The 20095-nt window shown below is 41.7% G+C and overlaps 1 protein-coding gene across 12 annotated transcripts in view; it reads right to left on the bottom strand.

The window, feature by feature from the left end:
• The window catches only part of EPRS1 (glutamyl-prolyl-tRNA synthetase 1), an 85975-nt gene that overhangs the window by 29375 nt on the left and 36505 nt on the right, over nucleotides 1-20095 (bottom strand). For 2 of the 12 annotated variants that reach the window (XM_060246375.1, XM_060246383.1), the window contains exons 12-22: nucleotides 18982-19041; nucleotides 18673-18693; nucleotides 14045-14155; nucleotides 12963-13099; nucleotides 11904-12111; nucleotides 11234-11346; nucleotides 8456-8573; nucleotides 6560-6715; nucleotides 5218-5466; nucleotides 4227-4481; nucleotides 3636-3869 (exon numbers count right to left, since the gene is read on the bottom strand). In XM_060246375.1, the coding sequence (XP_060102358.1) occupies nucleotides 3636-3869; nucleotides 4227-4481; nucleotides 5218-5466; nucleotides 6560-6715; nucleotides 8456-8573; nucleotides 11234-11346; nucleotides 11904-12111; nucleotides 12963-13099; nucleotides 14045-14155; nucleotides 18673-18693; nucleotides 18982-19041 (1662 nt within the window). The remainder of the gene's footprint in view (nucleotides 1-3635; nucleotides 3870-4226; nucleotides 4482-5217; nucleotides 5467-6559; nucleotides 6716-8455; nucleotides 8574-11233; nucleotides 11347-11903; nucleotides 12112-12962; nucleotides 13100-14044; nucleotides 14156-18672; nucleotides 18694-18981; nucleotides 19042-20095) is intronic. The other 10 variants (XM_060246393.1, XM_060246402.1, XM_060246446.1 and 7 more) reach the window with 7 other exon arrangements.

Here is a 20095-nt window from a genome sequence, read left to right as displayed (position 1 = left end):
GATTCGACGTGATGACGTTCCCCAAGGCACAGCAGACAAAGAGAATGTCCGTCCGGAGGAGGGATCTTGCTCCCACACTTCAGGAACTGCTTAAAAAACCCCAACGCTTTTCCATAGACAGAGATGGCAGGAGAAGAGCGGGGGGGGAAACCCCGAAGGGGTGGAACAACTAACAGTCTCTACTAATAATTATATATATATAATTATATTATAATATAATATATATATATTGACAAGAAGAAAAAACGAAGAAACGAGGAGAAACCGGCCTGTCCGACGCAGCGGTAAAGAAAGAACTGGCGGGATGTTCGCACCCACCAGGTAAGCATGCGAATTGGGGCTGTCACGCATGCCTACCAGGGTCGGGCGGCGAAAAATCCCGGACTTTTGTAATACTAATTGGGGATCAGCGCTGGCGCTTTATTCCATGACTGTGAAGCACAGAGACCACGAAGATGTTTCAGATTCAATAATCAGCTTCCATAGTTCATAGGATCTTAGACAAGAGGCAGGGGAATAATATTTTGCCTAAGACCTTGAGGAGCAGTTGCCAATTATTACAGACAGTATTGGACTAGATCAGGGTTTCCCAAACCTTCCCCCTCCCCCGTGGCCTGGTTATTTTTACACTTCTGCTTCGTGGCGCACTAAAATTTGGGGGTGGAGCCGGGAGACAGGAAATGATGTACAAATAAGCCTAAAACTCTTGCAATATATTTTTTAGGAAAAAAAGAGATAGTGGAATTTTGCAATGCAATTTCAAAAATAAAAAATCAAGAAGAAGCATAAGGATCACACCGCAGGAAAATAAAAATATAAAATGTTCTCATCCTGGGAAAACATGAAATAGCAGGGCATTTCAAGCTTCTCCCCCCCCCCCCCCCCCGCAGGTCTACTCAGATTAGCAATGGCAAAGAAGGAAGGAAGGAGAGACAGGGGAAAAGTCTGACAGAAAGAGACACAGAGAAAAGGAAGGAAGGAACTAACCTGAAATAGCAGGACATCTTCCCCCCCACCCCCGCAGGTCTACTCAGATTAGCAATGGGAAGGAAGGAAAGAAGGAAGGAGAAAAGACTGACAGAAAGAGAGAGGATGGGAAAAGACTGACAGAAAGAAAGAAAGAGTGAATGAAAGGGAGGGGAAGAAAAAGAGAAAGGAAATATGAAGAAAGGAAAGGGGAAGGAAGGAGTGAAAGAAAGGAGGGACAAAAGGAAGAAAGAAAAGAAAAGTGGAAAAAAACGGGATGGGAGCAACTCACTTTTAGAAAAGCTGACTCTCGCTGCGCAAACGCCTCCTTCTCCCTCCCTTCCCCACCGCTGGTGTATTTCCGGCTTTGTAAAGCTCCCCCCTCCCCACCTCCTCAGCGAGGAAAACGAAGCTGAGATAATACAGCGCTGAGGCATGCTGCCAGCATTTCGAGGGGACCATGCCTGGAAAAGAAGCATGGCTGATTCCTTCCCCACTGAAGTGTGGGGGAGGGATCAGCCACGCGCCCTTTCCAGGTACGGTCCCTTCGAAATGCTGGCAGCATGCCTCAGCGCTGAATTATCTCAGCTCCGTTTTCCTCGTCGAGGAGATGGGGAGGAGCTTTACAAAGCCGGAAATTTACCAGCAGTGGGGAAGGAAGGGAGGGAGAAGGAGGGGGGGGCGCTATGCTGTTGCGGGGGGTGACCGATCACCCAATCGGTGGGAAATTGACACTGAGCTCATTCCACGCTGGGCCAAGCCGGCCACAGATCGAATAGACCGTGGCCGAAAAGGGCGCATGGCTCCTCCCTCCCCGGCATTTCCTTACCATTCAGGAAGTGGTGGGGAGGGAGGAGCCATGCGCCCTTTTCGGCCGCAGTTTGTTCGACCTGCGGCCAGCTTGGCCCAGGGGGAAGGGTGAAACTGACCTGCCTGCGGTGGGGAAGGGTGGGAGAAGGAGACGCTGAGGTGCGAAACCCGGGGAAGAGAGGCGCGATGCAGGAGAAGGCAGGGGGAGGGGTGGCCAGGGGACTGGAGGCCCTGGGGCCCAGCGTTGAAGACTCTGCGGCCCAGTGCCGGGTTGTGACCCTGCCTCTGGGAAACGCCGGACTAGATGGACCAATAGTTTGATGAGGGTTCATATCAGGGCCGGTATGTGGGAGTAGGTGGGGTAGGCGGCTGCCTAGGGCACCACTCCATCTGGGGGCACAAGCTGCCCCCTTACTCCCCTTGCCCCTTCCCTGGCGTCGCTTGGCTCCGCGCTCTTCAGAGGCTTCCTTAGAAGCCTCTGAAGAGTATGGTGTTTTGGTGCTGTCCAGCCGCTTTCCAGCCAAAAGCAGCCACCACACTATTCGGAGGCTTCTAAGGAAGCCTCCAAAGAACACAGCCGCCACTTTCAGCTTGAAAGTGGCCAGGCACAGCAGGGGGAAAGTGGCGGCGCAGCAGCACTCTTGTGTGCTGCGTGTCGCTTTCTCCCCCACATCATCCTGCGCAATGACATCACTGAGCAGGACGACGTGGGGGAAAGAGTGACGGGCAGTGCACTAGAGTTCTGCCGCGCCACCACTTTTCACCTGCTGCGCCTGGCCACTTTCAAGCCAAAAGCGGCCGCCGCACTCTTTGGAGGCTTCCTTGGAACCCTCTGAATTGTGTGGTGACCGCTTTTGGCTTGAACGTGGCCAGGTGCAGCAGAGGGAAAGCAGCGGTGTGGCAGCACTCTTATGCGCCGCCCGTTTCCTGCATGGTGACATCACTAGTGACGTCATCGTGCCACACACACATAGCACATGCAAAAAGAAAAAAGGGGCATGGGGAGGCACAGGGGTCTGCCAGTAGCGGCAGAATCTCTAGCGCTGGGCCTGGTTGATGTAGTGGTTAAGTGCGTGGACTCTTATCTGGGAGAACCAGGTTTGATTCCCCACTCCTCCACTTGCACCTGCTGGAATGTCCTTGGGTTAGCCATAGCTCAGAGATTGTCCTTGAAAGGGTAGCTGCTGTGAGAGCCACAACAAGGTATCTGTTGTGGGGGTAGAAGATAAAGGAGATTGTAAGCCGCTCTGAGTCTCTGATTCAGAGAGAAGGGCGGGATATAAATCTGCAATTCTTCTTCATACACTCTCCTAACTCCTCTCCACTATTGCCAAAATTTAGAGTGTAATTTATTTGGAGAATGTCCTGTAATTTTATTTGCCTGCTGCTTTCTAAAGTAGCATGTATATTTACCACATAAATGAAGAATGATACTGACCCAAAGAAAAATTATGCCAGATGCAATTTAGTCTAAATACACATCCTTCTTTTTCCTTAGTGTTCTTACCCCACCCCCTCCCCTCCAGTATTGGATTTTGGTAAGAGGACAGATGCAGAAAAACAGACCAGAATACAAGTGGGGAACCCTAAGTCTTTGGGGGGAGAGGACCACTGCTTCCTACTAGTTCTGTTCAGTCCTTTCGGGTAACTAGTAGATTTCTGTAGGATTCATATTAAAAATGAGTTCTGCAACAACTGAAAAATGTTGCCAAACTGTACAGAAACAGCAGCATATTTAAGAACTAAACACATCAGTGGTCAACTTATAGACATGGGAGAGGATGTTGGCATAAACAATAAATAAAAATGAATGGTATGTATGCCCAAACTCTACGAAAATGTTTATTACATGTTGTTACCTTTTCTGCCTTCTCTGCTTTTAATTTCCGGACAACCTCTCCTTGGGCAGCAACCTTGTTGAAGAGAGCTTTGGCTTCTGGTGTGTCAGGGCCACTGGTTGCTGTGCATGTTGGCTGGGTCACAGCAGGTGCTTGAAAATCTGGGGGTTGTCCTGGTTTGTAGTCCTGACCTGTCTTGTCTTTATACACTGCTTTCAGGGAAAGGAGGAGTTTTACAGCCTCATCCACTTGATCCTATGGAAAACAGTAAACAAGACATTCCAAGGGGTATGCATCTTGCCTGTACGACACAGTGACACACAGCATGAAAATCCTGCAGGTAATCTGCAATAGATTTGATCTATCCTCTGCAGATCTCTTCCTCTAGCTATCATCAGTAATTTTACATGCAATGAAATCCAGGTAGCTAAGCATTGGCTGTTAATCCCAGATCCCTCCAGAATCTCCTGCACATCATGCATTGATCATTTACAAAGGAAGAACACAAAGGACTTGGAACTTTTTCTATCCATGGTTGAGAATTTACTCATTAAAAAAATGGTGAATATACAGATACATGTATGCCAATGCACATATTTACCACTATTATACCTTGGAAACCTTTTCGGCTTTGAGTCTCCGTACCACCTCTCCTTGTTCAGCTACCTTACTGTACAGAGCTTTTCTGTCTACAGGGCTAGAAGATGCCAAGCCATTGCAGAATGTAAGAGAAGGATCAGAGGCACAAGAGGACAAGGAGGAAAGAGGAGCTGCAGGTGGATTTCCAGGTTTATAACATTGGCCTGTCTTTTGTTTATATTCTGCCTTTAGAGCAAGAAGCACTTTCACAGCAGCATCTATCTGATCCTGAATCAGAAAAATAATAAAAAGGATCAGTGAGAGTAGAAATACTTCCAAAAACCAGAAGGGCATAAAGCAAGGGAAGAGAGGGGAAAATACCAAAGTATCATATTACCATGACTTTTTTTCAATCTCATGTATGCATTATGATCATAAGGCATAGTGAACATTTTGAAACAGGAGATTTTATAAATGTAATAAAATCAGGCTTCCCAGATACTGGGCATACAATTCTCTTTGCTTTACTTCACTTTATTTATACTGTCCAAATATTAAGTAGAAAATAATTAAAATGGCCTTCATTTCCAAACGATTCAGATTTATATCACTTACATATATTTGTATTAAGGCTAGAAACTTCAGACACAATTCACCAGGATTTTCTCTTACATAAACTTCAGTGAAACAAATGGCAGTCATGCCATGAACAAATCTGAATGCTTGCATTAAGCCCTATAAACTACATGCCTTCATACACTGGAAACATTAACTGAAGATGATGTGAGCCAATAAAAAGAATTATCATAGCTTATTATAGTTCCTAATTTTGATTAATTTCCACTATCATTTAATTGTTGCCACCCATACCAACATTTTATATGACTGGACAACAAAATAATCCATTTTGCATGAAAGAGTACAAGATCTAAGAAATCAAACATAAGGCTTGTTGGACTCATACTGTGTTTTTTTTTTTAAAGGAAGTATTACTATTGCTGCTACTACAAACTGGCCACGATACCTTTGAAGCTTTCTCAGATTTAAGTCTACGAACCACATCGCCTTGTTCAGCTACTTTATCATAAAGAGCTTTGCTGTCTACCAGGCAGAGGGGTGCAGGAGGAAGAAAAGGAGAAGGAGCAGCAACAGAAGGAGTTGAACTAGGAAGGACACTTTTTGGTGGGTTTCCAGGTTTGTAGTCCTGCCCTGATTTTTGTTTATATTCTGCTTTTAGAGCTAGAAGCAATTTCACAGCTGCGTCTATCTGCTCCTAAAACAGGAAGTGAAAGAAGAGTTATGGAAGATGAGATAGAAATTAAGATCTCGGCACAGATGTGATTATTAGTATGCAAAAAGCCAAGTTGACAAAAAGATATTCACAATAACGGAAACTTGCTTTTCACTGGAGAAAATATTATTAAAATGTAACACAAAGTTTAAAATAGAATTATGATTTGCAAACTGTTCTTTATTAAAGCTACCTTTATGTGGTTTTGGCCACATTACTATCTTCAGGAAATCTAATGGAAAAAAGAGGCATAAACTGCACAGTTTTATAGTACCTGTTAGCTCCCGGTTTCTGTGGCTTAGTGATATTTTGAACAGTCCCCTCCCTCAACAATAACATGGAAAGGGGGCAACAAGCAATAACATCCTCTGTCCATATCTTACACCTCTAATTTATATAGAAACTAGTAGTGGTGTTGCCTCTGTCTAGATGCCAAAGCTTCTACCATTTATACAAAACAAGTAACTACTGGTTCTTATTTAGACTTGTTGCAGCCAATACAGCAGTACAATTACTGCGTTTTGACATGTACTTTGCATAAATTTCAATAAACACATGCTTTTTTGCTTGTCTCTGACAAAAAACTGTCCAGCATTTTGGTAATGTTAAATAACTCACTGGAGACATGCTATCAAAAACCAAGTATATATTTGATGTAGATGTAGAAGTACAAGAGCACGTAGGATACAAGTATTCTGCTCACAGACCACATGCGCTATAAATACAATTGTGGCATCACTGACAGCATTAACATGTGACCGACCCCATTTGAACAATCACAGAAATTCAAATACTTTTTGAAACACAGATTAAATTTCATTGATAGACTTTCTGTTGTATTTTAGCTGTATAACAGTGCAATCCTAAAAAGTTACTTTGGTCTAAGCTCATTCATTTGAATGGGCTTAAACTGGAGTAACTCTCCTTAGAACTGCACTGTAAAACACCTTGCAATTTTAAAAAATGGAGACATGTCGTATATAAATTAGATAACTCTGATTTACCATTTATCTAATAAAAGGATAAAATACCACCTAAAATACCACTCCCTGATGTAATTTCTCAGCAGACTAACCTTGGGTGCTTTCTCTGTTTTCAGTTTTCGAACCACTTCCCCTTGTGCAGCTACATTATCATAAAGAGCTCTGCTGTCTAGATTGGTGGTGGAAATCTCTGGAGTAGAAACTTCAGCCATAAGTGAAACAGGTTGTCCTTTCAATGCAGTGCTGGTCTTTGAAAAGAAAATGTACTCTTTTATACAGTGCACTTAATCAACTAGATGAAAATAATGGTTTCAATCATGATTTCTAGTTTTAAAAAACCCCATTCCCTCTCTCTCTCTCTGTCTATTAAAATTATCTCATTTTTGACAAAAAGAAAATATAAATTAGGGTTTGTAGAATCTTTCGGGCTCAAGTGCCATGTTCTACTGGAGAAAGTTTTTCTTCCAGACGTTTCGTTCTCAGCTGCGGAGAACATCCTCAGTGGCGTTGCAGCCAGAGCAGGCGCTCTGACCTTCTTGGCTGCTGTGCATTGAGTGAGGCCAGGGCTGCTTGAGAGCTGCTATTTCTAGGCTGGAGGGGGTGTGGTGAAAGGGCAATAGGTTTGTGGATGTGCCCATTGTTTGGTGGGGCTTCCTGGAAGGGTAGTGATAAGGAAACTGGCTGTTGAATGTGACCATTGTTTTGTGTTAATTGCTGGGAGGGTTGGAAGGGGTGTGAAGAAAAGATATGAGAGATCCACTTTCAACCCCTGGAGTCTACAAAATACCCTGTTCCTGTGGTGCAGTCTACATTGGCACTACCCAACGCAGTATCAACACCCGCCTCACCGAACACAGGAGACACTGTCGCTTGTTTCAGCCAGAAAAATCAGCTGTAGCTGAACATGCACTTCAAGAAGGAGACCACGTCATCCACTTTGAAAGAACTGAAGTCCTTTCTATGGCCTCACATTATCATACCCGCCTGAACAGAGAAGCTATTGAGATTTACAAACACCAGCACAACTTTAACAGAAAGGAAGAAGGCATTTCCATCCACCAATCTTGGTATCCAGCTCTGCAAAACACCCTACAGACTATAAATCGCAGAAATTCCACAGAACAATCAGCACAGTCAACAACCATCTTCCTTTTCTTCACACCCCTTCCAACCCTCCCAGCAATTAACACAAAACAATGGTCACATTCCACAGCCAGTTTCCTTATTACTACCCTTCCAGGAAGCCCCACCAAACAATGGGCACATCCACAAACCTATTGCCCTTTCACCACACCCCCTCCAGCCTAGAAATAGCAGCTCTCAAGCAGCCCTGGCCTCACTCAATGCACAGCAGCCAAGAAGGTCAGAGCGCCTGCTCCGGCTGCAACGCCACTGAGGATGTTCTCCGCAGCCGAGAATGAAACGACTGGAAGAAAAACTTTCTCCAGTAGAACACGGCACTTGAGCCCGAAAGATTCTACAAACCCTAATGATGTTACCAGCCGTGAAACCCTGAAATCTTTAGAAAATATAAATTTTGAAGATAATGTAGCATATTTTATTGGATCTCCTTTGGTTAGTTTTGATTATGAATTCTGAGCAATTTAAACCCTGGCATTGTAGCTAGATCAGTAAGAGGTCTTAGAGGCTAAAATTCATTTTTAAAAATGAGTTTTATATATCACACAGAATTACATAAAGTAATCTTTACAATGTTTTTTCATCTTAAGCAAAAACAACACAGACCTTAATAGGGAACAGTGAAGGACAGCAATAGGTTTTTTTTTACTTGAGATCTACAAAATATCAAAAATATTAAATGCTAGGAAGACTAACAGTGAAATCCTATGCAAAAGTTACTCCAGTCTAACCTCAATGAAATCATGAGCTTAGACTAGAGTAATTCTGCACAGGATTACACTGTAGAGCAGTGTAACCTCTGAAGTGCCCCTATTGGCTAACAATCCATATAAATTAGATTTCTTTACCTCTTTATTTGCTGTTTCTGCCTTAGACTTCTCCTTAGATCCAGATGTTGGCATTTCTTTTGTGTGCCCATCAGGGATATAAATCAAAATGCATGGGGCTTCTTTACAACTGTATGGACTACAGGAAAAGATTAAATGAATAGATTTTTTAATGGTAATCTTGAATGGGCAGCCCCTGAATAATTAATTAATACCCCCAATAATAATAATATTTGTCATATTGAGTAAAAATATGCTTTGTCTTCAAACAAAGGGGTCTGCTGTAAAACTGCCATTAGAAACTGACTCTACCACCCGGTGGGTGTGAGCTCCAGCTGTAAGATTAGATAAGGGAACAGCCTCCTACAGGTGACTTGCTGTAAATAGATAAGCAAGGAAACTTATTCAGGGAATTTTACCAGGGAGAATTTAGTGGAGGCGGGGCCCTTTGAAATCAGATAAAGTCGTGTGCCTGCCTGCTAGTTTTCTGTGTGAATAAAACTGTCTGTATGTAGAATGATTTTAACTCAGTCATTTCGGGGGCCCATGCCCAACTGGGTTCTGCTTATGGTACCATAAAGTAAACCTTGCTTCAAACCAGTAAGTCTGTGCGGACCTCATTATTTTTCTACTTCAATCTCATACTGATTGAAATTGTTCAGAAGATCAAAATAGTAAAAAAAAATGCAAGCACTTCTAAGACCCTCTGATTCCAATGTGCAAGCTCTTCCTGCTTAAGACAACTGGATGTGCAGCTCAATCTCACCCAATGTTTACTAAGTTAACAAATTCCATGGTTCCCATTCCCAAGCAAGAATGCCAAACACAGAGGATTTAAAAGTTCTCAACTTCACCTATGTTGTGTCCATTCTCAGAATACAGATGACATTCAATTCAATACCAGATTGGATTGTGTCCAGTCTAACTAATATGGACTGCTCTTTTGATATGGATGAAATCACCAGCTATACATAATAGCTGGATGAAATCATATGGATGAAATCACCAGCTTGGGGGGGTGGGGAGAGAGAACCCTCTAAAAGCCCAAGCCAAAGTCAGTATTTTTAACACTCTATGTCAGTTCCACCTAGTGGAACAACCTATCTTACAAGGTCAGAAAGGGTCATATTAGTAGCATCTCACAATGTATAAAGTGGAACTTTTTAGGAGGTCATTTCTCTGAAAGGGACATTATTATAGATTGTAATTTTTATTATTTTATTATTATTTATTAAATTTAATTAATTGCCTACCCCCAGCTCACGCCAGGCTCTAGGCAATTTACAACATATATAAGCCTTTTGTTGAAGGTTTGTGGACAGCTTTTATTACATTTATTGTTGGCTATTAATTTTCCAATCCATCTTCAACCTTTTTTGAGAGAAATGGGCTACAAACGAAATGGCAAACAAATAAACAAAGCTGTTTCCATAATATCTAACAAGTAACGGTATCTAGTGAGGGGCTGAAATTGGGAGAGGAGAAAATAATGGTTTTACAAACATTTTTGACCTCTGTGAAATAGGACTCCCCACTCATTTGGGGGATTTTTCATACCCCTTTTACAAAAAAGAGGCAGGGATGATGGGTGGGGCAGTGCCATAAGCAGGGGAACAGGAAAGTTCTCTGTCAGCTGCCACCACTCTAGTATGGGCCTCTTCGGAAGGTCCCAGAGCATGCATTATGTCCGCTCTTTCCCTGCAGGTTTCACTTTCTATGTGACTAAAAGAGGTGTGAGGACCCAGGCAAAATAATAAAGAATTTTATTTAAGATGTCTAGTAATAACAGGTTTTCAAATACTTAGTAGAATAATAAGAACAGTAAAGGTAGGTGAACAAACACAATAAAACATCCTAATGCACTCTATCTAGACTGTTCTTAGCTGTCTCTTGGTGACTGGCTTCAAGCTAACTCACCCGTTCTGGATGACAGATCCCTCTATGTTCCCCCAACTTCCCACTTTGGGGGAGACCTTTTATCCCTTCTTCCCAGGCACCACCCTCTACTCCTTTACTGGTGTATGTTTTATATTTTCCCTCCAAATCCCCTGATAACCAATCACAGGATCCAAACTTAGGGTGGCCTGGGAAATGTAGACCCAGTAGTCACTCCAAAAGATAGAAATCCCATTAAATAAATGAGTGAGTAAGTAAGTAATACAGGCTTTCCCAGAGCCACTAGGCCTCACTAGCAGGCCCAGGCTCAAAACTGGCAGGGATAGATTTCCCCCTCTTAATCATATTTAACTATCTTTGGAGTAATGTGATGTGCATACAATTCTGGACATGCATACAACCTACAGAAAGTAATGCAATAATAGAAGAAAACATCTGCATTTAGACCGGCGTCTGTGTGTGAATGATGTGCATCTGTTCTGCACTGCCTTCAACAGTGTGTGATTTCTTGGGCATGTTAAGTCATAAGCAACTAGACCCACATCACTGTGAAAGCCTAGTCAATGTGGATGTTCTTTTATCACCCCAGCCCCAAAATGGCAGCAGATCAGTGAAACAACTCACTGCACCAAACATTTGAGTGAAATGTTACAGGAACATTTTTCACAACCCAAGAAATGGCATATTTTGCAGTAAACAGAAATCCAGCATCACAAAAATTAATGCAATGATATTGTATCCCAAAATGCAAGCCAGGCAAACAATAAGTATGGCCAAACTACACAGAACCTTTAAAATGCTGTACCCATCCACCAATTTTGGCCAATGGAAGAGAAAACGCAAAAGGTCCTATTGACATTCAATGGAGTAATAGAGAACAAAGATTTGTTTCCAACCACTCACCTGATAGGCTCATATGGCTGATCACAAATATAAAAGCCTCTTCTCTGAAGCTGTATGATGTCTCCCTTTTTCAGATCTTTAAGGCAAGGATCACCTAACATCAATTCTTCTCGCTGTAAGCGAGTTAAAGAAAAAAATCAAAGCTACTTCCCTGGAATAATATATATGCTATATGCTAGAAATCAATGCAAAGCTGCACTGGAAAACCAATGTTAACCAAAGAGAACAGACATACTAAGCTGAATCTATTATAATATAATATTGGATAGGAATTCAAAACCAAGACAATTAGAAAGCTAATGGTTGGATTCTGGATTTTTACAGGCACAAGATGGAGAGGATATTTTTAGCTGTTCCCTTTGTATGGCAGTCCAAAACACCCTGCTTCTGGAAAATGGGGAACTCCCAGGAATAGCTGGGGTGGTGGGGAGGGGTTGGAGGTCTCCTATTTCAAATGTATTGGTGAAAATGCTTCCCTCCCCCCAAAAAAGATCTCAGTGGCATCTAAGACATCATCACGATTGCACATCTACCAAGTCAGAACAAAATAAAAGATAGAACCAGGACTTGAATATATTTTGGACTCCAAGGTGCTGGCAGACCAGTACAAAAAGTAAAACCTTTAGTTCACCGCACAACAGCTTGTGTAGGTGGTTTTACTGTGAGTTACCTTGCTGTCTCTGTTGACATACTGTTTGAAATCTTCATCTTTGCTTAGGACAGGCTTGGTGATCAAATGTTCATAGGTGACACAGACTGTTGGGATGAGAGGTGCACAAGAGGTTTCTGCTAACCAGGTAATCTTAGCAGTTTTTTTGTAGTCTTTGTTCTCCAAGTTGAGTGCAACATCAATGGATGTGGCTTTCCCTGTGGCATTCCTACACAGAAAGTAGGACAGATACTGTAGTTAAGTGTATTTTCTGCAAAGAAATTATTTAAAACTTACCAAAAATACATCAATTACATGCTGGGTCCTGGTTAAAATACTCTTTTCAATGCACAGAAAAACACGACTTAAATTTACTAACTGAGCAACATTGCCCATGATGGCTATCTCCTTGGAAACATATTTGTGAGGAAACAGGATACAAATACCTAATGAATAAATAAAACTATGATAGGAGCTAATGTCAAAGCATGGTTAACTATCATTTGCATACTGTGATTTGGTGATAACCATAAATCACAGTATGTTAGTCTGGATATCACAGTAAGCTTTATTTAACATAAACTAGGAATGCGGGGGACAGGGAGAAGTGCCCCGCATGTTTTCTGATTTCAACTAGTGGCCTGTTCAAAGTTCATCATGAATAAATAGAAATATGAACATGATTTCTCCACATTCCAGACACAATTTTTTTAAAATTTTCACTCTAAACCACAAAATCTTCTCATGGAAACCCTTGGTTATATGTCTACACATCATAGTTTAAGGTTCTATTGAAATACATATCCCCATAATTTATTTCAGAGATTGTACTGTTTAGATTACAAACTAGAAGTTGACAATATATAACCCATTAGGATACATATGCATTTAAGTACCATGTATTTTAATTCTTGAATTTTATTGTTAGAATTTTTATGTTGTGAGCCGCCCTGAGCCCGCTTTGGGGAGGTAGGGTGGGATAAAAATTAAATGAAATGAAAAATGAAATGAAAATGATGTTCCTGAAATATTTATGGCAAAATCCAAAATCCAAATTTGCGTTAAGACCCAGAAACTCACTTGTGTATTTTGGTAATGATGATGTTGCCCCAGTTAATAAATGTAACCGTCTCTCCTTCTGTCAAGGTCTCCGCATCCGCTCCTTCGATCAGCACTTTGGGACTGTACCACACAGGCTTCAAGCCAACTTCGGAATTCTGTATGTTGTGAAGGAAAAGGATAAAGAGCTGACTTAGTTATTTGGTTTAGATTTTAACTGACTGGGCAGAAAATAATCCATTCTGGAATAATGCGCAAATGTGTCAAGAATATCTGGCATTATTGTGAATAGCTTCCTCATAAAGGAACACAGCAGACTTTATTTACTCAGTTACAGTTTCCATAGACTACAACAAAAAGCCAAACACTTAAAATTATAGTACAGGAAACAAAAACAGCAGCAAAAGCAACAACAGTAGCAGGCTATTTAGACTAGGCCAGATCACACTCATCTACACAGCCCAGCTACCATCACATTTGCCACTGTTGACTTGACTGCCTGGTCAATGAATTCCACAGGATGTACTTATAAGATCTGTCAATAATTTGTCAGCTTCCTCTGAGGCTCTTCCTTTACTGTTTCTTCATTGGCAAACATTACCTGCACCCATAAAGACCCTTCCCTTCTCCTAACCCTGCACTTCGACAGGGGAAGAAAAGCTGTTCATGGGAGGCTTTGTAGGGAGGAAGCAGCAAGTTCCACAAAACCAAGACTGACTATGGAAGAGACTGACAGGTTGCCACCCCTGTTGTAAGAGTAAGTATGGAGGTAGGCAGGAGGCCCCTGAGGGCAACCAAGCCTGGTGGGACAGTGCCCTATTCATCTAGATGGGCCAGCCCCCCCCACTACCCAAGAACTTTTCTTAAAGATCCTGTGGTCTTGTGCATATCTACACACCCATTATTAGCACTGCCATTCTCCCACCTCCACACATTCTACCAAACTTTTGTTTTCTACCAGGCATTCTACCAAACTTTTGTTTTCTCTATTACACTTTGGGAGTCTAGAATATTTCTTATTTGTAAAATCCACCCCAGTTCTCAGTTTTACAGCATTAAAATTCCCCTCTCCTCAAAAAACCTCCAATGACTGATCATCAAACCTTTGGATGTTTGGCCACTTCTTTCATCTCTTCTTGAGCTTCAGGAATATTCACTGTGACCACTTCATCTTTCAGCAAAGCAGTATGCCGGGGTGCTACTGGATCTATAACCTGTATGCCAACAACAGCCAGAAGTAATCACACCTATTCAGCTCTCCAGCAACAGATGAAAATGAAAATCAGTGCCATATGAATTAAAAAGTACACACACACACACACACCATTTAGGAATATTAACTGGCATTCTTTGTGTTACTGCATATTTAATTGCACTTTAGTTTTGCTTGAATCTGAATTGTAACAATAAAACAAGCAAGAGAATATAAACTACAAAGCCAGCAACACATATGCAATTCTACCTTTCAAAAGAAATAAGCTTTAATTAAAAAGCAGACAATTGCTGACTTTAAAATTAAATAAAATAAAAGGAACCCTGATTTTAAAAGCTACCTAAAATGTAACCTTGGTATTACATAAGTTAACACTAGGCCTCAGCCAAAGCAAATTAATTCCATAAGTCTCAGTCAAACTTGGACATTAATACCTATGTCAGACTGCAGGAAAACTCTACATCAGCATAAGCTTTAGTGCATGTATAATTATACTAAATCTCTATTGTAAGGGGTGGGGGTGAAATTCTGAGTGTCTTTCAGTATGACCCTTACCACAAACAGGAGCATTAATGAATATCCACACACATAAATGCTACATCAAGCTTGAATGTGTTAACATTTTTGAGACCAGTATATGAAAAGGACAGAAGATTTCCAAAGTGCTCCTAGTGGATTCAACTGAGCCAATCCTGATATAGTATTTTCATATAGGAAACTTTAAAAGTGCCTTGTGCATACCTGAGGAGGCGAACTGAGAATCCACTTTCTTAAATATTGGCATGGTTATGTGTTTTTAAAAAACAAACATCATCAACAAATGTGATATATTTCCAGATTTTCCCTTTCCCATACCATACTGGTGAATTTCTATTAAACCAAAAGATTGGCTATGAAGTTATTCTATTACCTTTACTCTCCAATGTAATCATTATTTAATACAACAATATTAGACTACTACAATAAGGCAACATCACAACAATTAATTAAGAAGAGCTTGTCATCTTGGGCAAAGTGGTGATATACTCTACTTGTTCTGCCCCATGAAGGAGCAGAGGGTTAACTCGGCAAGAGGAGGATAATTCTGTACCTTTAAATGCCAGGGATTATGGGATTTGTAGTTTAGTATGCTCCTCAGCCTTTATTGGCTATTGTAGGAGGTTCTTCAGGTCTTAGCGGAGCCTGCGAAATATGTTTATTGCCCCTCCTCCTTCTCTTTGTTTAATATTCTGATTAGCTAGCATGAAAGACAGCAGGGATTCACATTTCTTTTCACCACTATGCATGGACTGAATAGGAAACCTGCATAATTTCCACATTCAATTCAACGGAGACAGTAAATACATTCCTTCTGTTCATCTTGGGAAATCAATAAAGCTGATAAGATGTTCATTCGTGCTTTGGTGCATTGATCACACCTAGAAGGCATCCTCAGCCAAAGGCCAGAAGATGCTGGACAGGACACTACTCAAACAAAACCTGTTTCAGCATTTTTCTTCCCATTTTCATCATATCAACTACTTTATTGGTTTAGGCTTTCTAATTCATCTTGTGATGTCCCATTACTGAGTACTATATGCAGAGCTTTTTCTGTAGCAGGAACTCCTTTATAGATTAGGCCATACACCCCTGATGTAGCCAATCCCCCTGGAGTTTACAGTAGGCCCTGTACTAAGAACCCTATAAACTCTTGGAGGATTGGCTACATCAGGGGTGCGTGACCTAATATGCAAAGGAATTCCTGCTACAAAAAAAGCCCTGACTATATGGAAATGTTTTAGACAAATAGAAGATATAAAGCTAGAAAGAATACATTCATACAAAGAGACTGATACAAGAGTCAGGGTGGATTTTAAAATTCTTCACTTCCTATGTTGAAAGCAACTTTTCTTAACAAGAGAGTCTGCCTTGCCAACATTCCATTACTGTAGCAAAACAGCAAAATTCCATCTACAACATGGCAAGCAAAAATTTTACAAAAATATGCTTCACATATTGTAGGCCAATAGGTTAAAGTCCCTGTTGCTTTTGGGACTTGTAGTTCATGTTCCCTGTTTATTGTATGTTATGCCTTTTGCTTGACTGAATTCTAACTGTGTAGCTGTTTTCTATTTTGTTTTCTATCCATATATTTTAAGCCTTCTAAAGGAGTCTTCTTAAGTCTAAAGGAACTGTACTAATGTAATGTCTTTTTTTGCCTTTCTAACTATATTTGAAGCCTTCTGTTTAAAGAGAAACTTGGAGTCTAATAAACTGTTTTCTTTTCTAAACAGTCTAAGAAAGTTTATCTATGAGGTCTTAAAATTTATTAGTGAGTATGTATTAGCCTTCCGATAACTGCAGGTTGTTTTGGTTACTGCAGAGTTTTGGTTTTGGGGTTTTCTGTTGTTGGAGGTACAATAGAAATACCCAACAGTAGGCATATTAGCACCCAGTGTGGGTGTTACCAAGGCTTTTTTTGGTAGAAAAGAACTCAGCAGGAACTCATTTGCATACTAGGCCATACCTCCTGACATCACCATTTTTTCACATAGGGCTTTTTGTAGAAAAAGCCCAGCAGAAACTCATTTACATATTAGGCCACACCCTCTGATGTCAAGCCAGCTGGAACTGCATTCCTCTGTGTTCCTGCTCACAAAAAGCCCTGGGTGTTGCATTCTTGTGATTACCTCAGGCACAATCATTATTCATGCCTTTGCCTATCCACTAGAAAAATGAACAAATTGCTGACACGGTGAGTCCACACTCTCCAGTAGGGGTCCCAACCCTCCCGCCCTGGCGGGGGACCCCAGGATTTCCCCCCTCTTCCCCTGCTCCCCCCAAAAATGGAAGCGGGGGGAGAGGGGGGAAATGGCGAGCCGCCCCGTCCCGCAGCGTGCGAGGCCGCCGCGCCGCTGCCGCCCCCTTCCCGCCCAGTGAGGTCGCAGGCGGCGGGCCCGCCAGCGCCCAGCAGCAGGAGGAGGCGGCGGTGGCGGAGGAGCTGTCGGCCGAGGGCCTCGCTGGCTGGCGGCGTTGGCAGCACAGCCCCGCCAGCACAGCCCCGCCAGCACCAGCGCGGCAGCGCCGGAGGCAGCACCTCGGCAGCGCCGGAAGCAGCACCTCGGCCTCCGGCGTTGGCAGCACAGCACAGCACAGCCCCGCCAGCACCAGCACGGCAGCGCCGGAGGCCGAGGAGGAGGCCCCGAGCCCCCGGCCCCGCTCTCCATGCCCGCGCCACCGCCCTGCTTCACCCAGGCTTCCAGCCTCAGGCAGGGCCGAGGGGCGGGGAGGACGAGCGGGAGGAGGAGGAAGGGACAGCTTCCTCCTCAGGCGGCGGCTGCGGCGCGGGAACCTGCGGCTGCGGCGCTTGTCACAGCCTTGATCTTGGCTCCACCCCTAACATCTCCTGGCTCCACCCCCAAAGTCTCCTGGCTCCACCCCCAAAGTTCCCAGGTATTTCTTCAATTGGACTTGGCAACCCTACTCTCCAGAGCTCATAAATCTGATCCTGAAAAAGATCCATCTATCAGCAACTTTCCCATTACATTTTTAGCGTTTAAGAAGAGATACAAAATGATTCTCTTACTCACAAGAAAGTACCTTAATTTAGCCCACAGCTTGCTAGTTTTGCTGTAATGGACAATAGGAATAGTTTGGATGTCCTTGTAATATCTCATAATGTCCTTGTAACATCTCATTTGCTTTCATTAGTGCTACCAACTCATTTGTTTTACAATATTATGTGGCTAATATTAATTCCTAAAGAATAATTAAATGTCTCCACTTTCACTCCAATCAGATTGCATTGAGAAAGGCAATACACAGTACCAAAAAATGAGTAGTCTACCAACTTAAACTTTAATATACTATGGTGTTATAAATTTGCTACATACTCAAACAAGTCACCCTATGCAGCAACAGAAAGAACCAATTGATAATCCTTCATATAAATGAAGAGAAACAAAACAGAAAGAGCTATAGGGGAATACAAGATGCATGCCAGGCAAGCAAACACTTAAATCTGGAAATAGCCTGTTTGAAACAAGCAAGAATCCAGACACATGTTAAAAGAATGGGAACATCCACAGAGGTGTGCAGACAGATGCTAACGGTTTGCCTTATTATACTGTCCAAGCACCTGATGCCAAAAAGCAACTAACCATGTCAAGATGCAGTATTCCTTATTTGAAATTCAATTAAGGAACAGAAGAGCTTTACTGAGTGTGTTAAGAGAGAAAAAGTTAAAGCTCTCAGAATATTCAATGCAGAAAGACAGCACAGACAATATCAGGTAACTTGGAGTGACGCTCTCTTTTCTATTGAGAAATCAAGACTGACATCCCTCCCCCACTTTGGAACAGGAATAATGCATTTTAAGATGGATATAAGATATATATATATATATACATTAATATATACAGCCCTTGTTATGTAAGCAATGTGTTTATGCTATGAGAAGCTGCATAATGATGGCTTATGCTATGTATGCTTACAATACTGTAAGCTATATGCTAAGGCAGAAAAAGCATTAAGTAATACCTTCTTACAGATAGCTCGCAGCTTGAAAGCAGAAAAATGAAATGCAGAGTTTTCATATCAGATTTACATCAGCAAAATTCCATCACCTTCCCACACAATCCAAGAAAAACAATTCAGTATTGGTTTGGCAAAAATTAGCAAGATTAGTGCTAGCCCTTGTTAGCAAGAGGGGACATTCCATTTTCCTGAAAATGAGCTGGATGATGCAACATACTCAATTGCAACTCTTTGAAGAGCATTCCAAAGAATGCTGGATTTGCTACCAGCACAACCTGAACTACCATCACACTAACATGGAGAAGTACATACCTTTTTGTTAAATGACCAAATTTTATCCCATTCCATGTTTACAACTGACCGAGAAGAACCCTGTGAAATAAATTAATTTTAAAAAGAAAAAGGTATTATATGCAGAACAAAATACTACTTGAAAAAATTCCACAAGTATTTTTCATCTTATCTTCCAAAAAATTTATAATGAAAAGATCTACAATATTGAGTTTCTCAGCCTATAGTCTGACAGAATCTCATTTAAGGATTGACTGTTCATTAGATCAGGCTTCTGTTGTACAATAAGCTGCATTAGCTGCCTTAGACAAACATCAAACATTTGAATGCCTTTGGTCTGCACTGAATGCCTCTTGCCAGTATAGTGGGATTTCAATCTAAACACCATATATACTCAGACTTATATATTCCTTTGCCTAAAAGAGTAATAAAGTATAAATAAACTTTCCATATAGGAAAAACTGACTAGGAGCTTTATCAAGTCACATAGGCTATAATATTGTTCTACTTGGCAGCTTCCAGAGTTAGGTTAACTTACTGCTCTTGGTTAGCTATCCTTTTCTCTGTACCTTTCAACTATCAACAAGTCTGTCTTAATAAATATCAAGCTGCACTAGACAACAGTTTTTACCACAGTCCATCAATATTTGACACAAATAATTCAACTCACTGAAAGTTACACATCAGTTAATTTAATCAGACAATGAAAGCAGGTAACTTCAGTAAATCTATAAGAAAATCTAAACAAGGTTCTTTCTAACAGATACAACCTCATACACACACTCATAAATACAGTTACCAAAGGTATCCTGTTGCTATTACAAACTCATCAGTGGTTGAAGATATAAACAGACGTCAACCAAAACATCCACCCTGGAGGGACAGTGCCCATGAGCTTGCCTGTAGCCTCTGCCCCACAACATACGTTTTAAGGCTTGTTTCTGGAAATGGGTAAAGATGCAGCTCCAGTAACAATCTAGTCAGCAACACAGCAGATGCTAACTGAAAGGCTTGCTGGCAAGAAGCAAAGCAGCTCAGCTCCCAAATGCCAGTAAGAAGGGGAAAACAAGGGAGAGGCAGGATTTCCTCCTACATACATAGTTTCTTCTTTCACTTTCAGTTGAAGCTCTACAGC

This window comes from Heteronotia binoei, chromosome 1 (genome assembly GCF_032191835.1).
Source record: "Heteronotia binoei isolate CCM8104 ecotype False Entrance Well chromosome 1, APGP_CSIRO_Hbin_v1, whole genome shotgun sequence".
In the NCBI taxonomy this organism is placed as follows: domain Eukaryota; kingdom Metazoa; phylum Chordata; class Lepidosauria; order Squamata; family Gekkonidae; genus Heteronotia; species Heteronotia binoei.
Note: the sequence above shows the minus strand (reverse complement) of the source record. Positions and strands in the feature narration are given on the sequence as shown.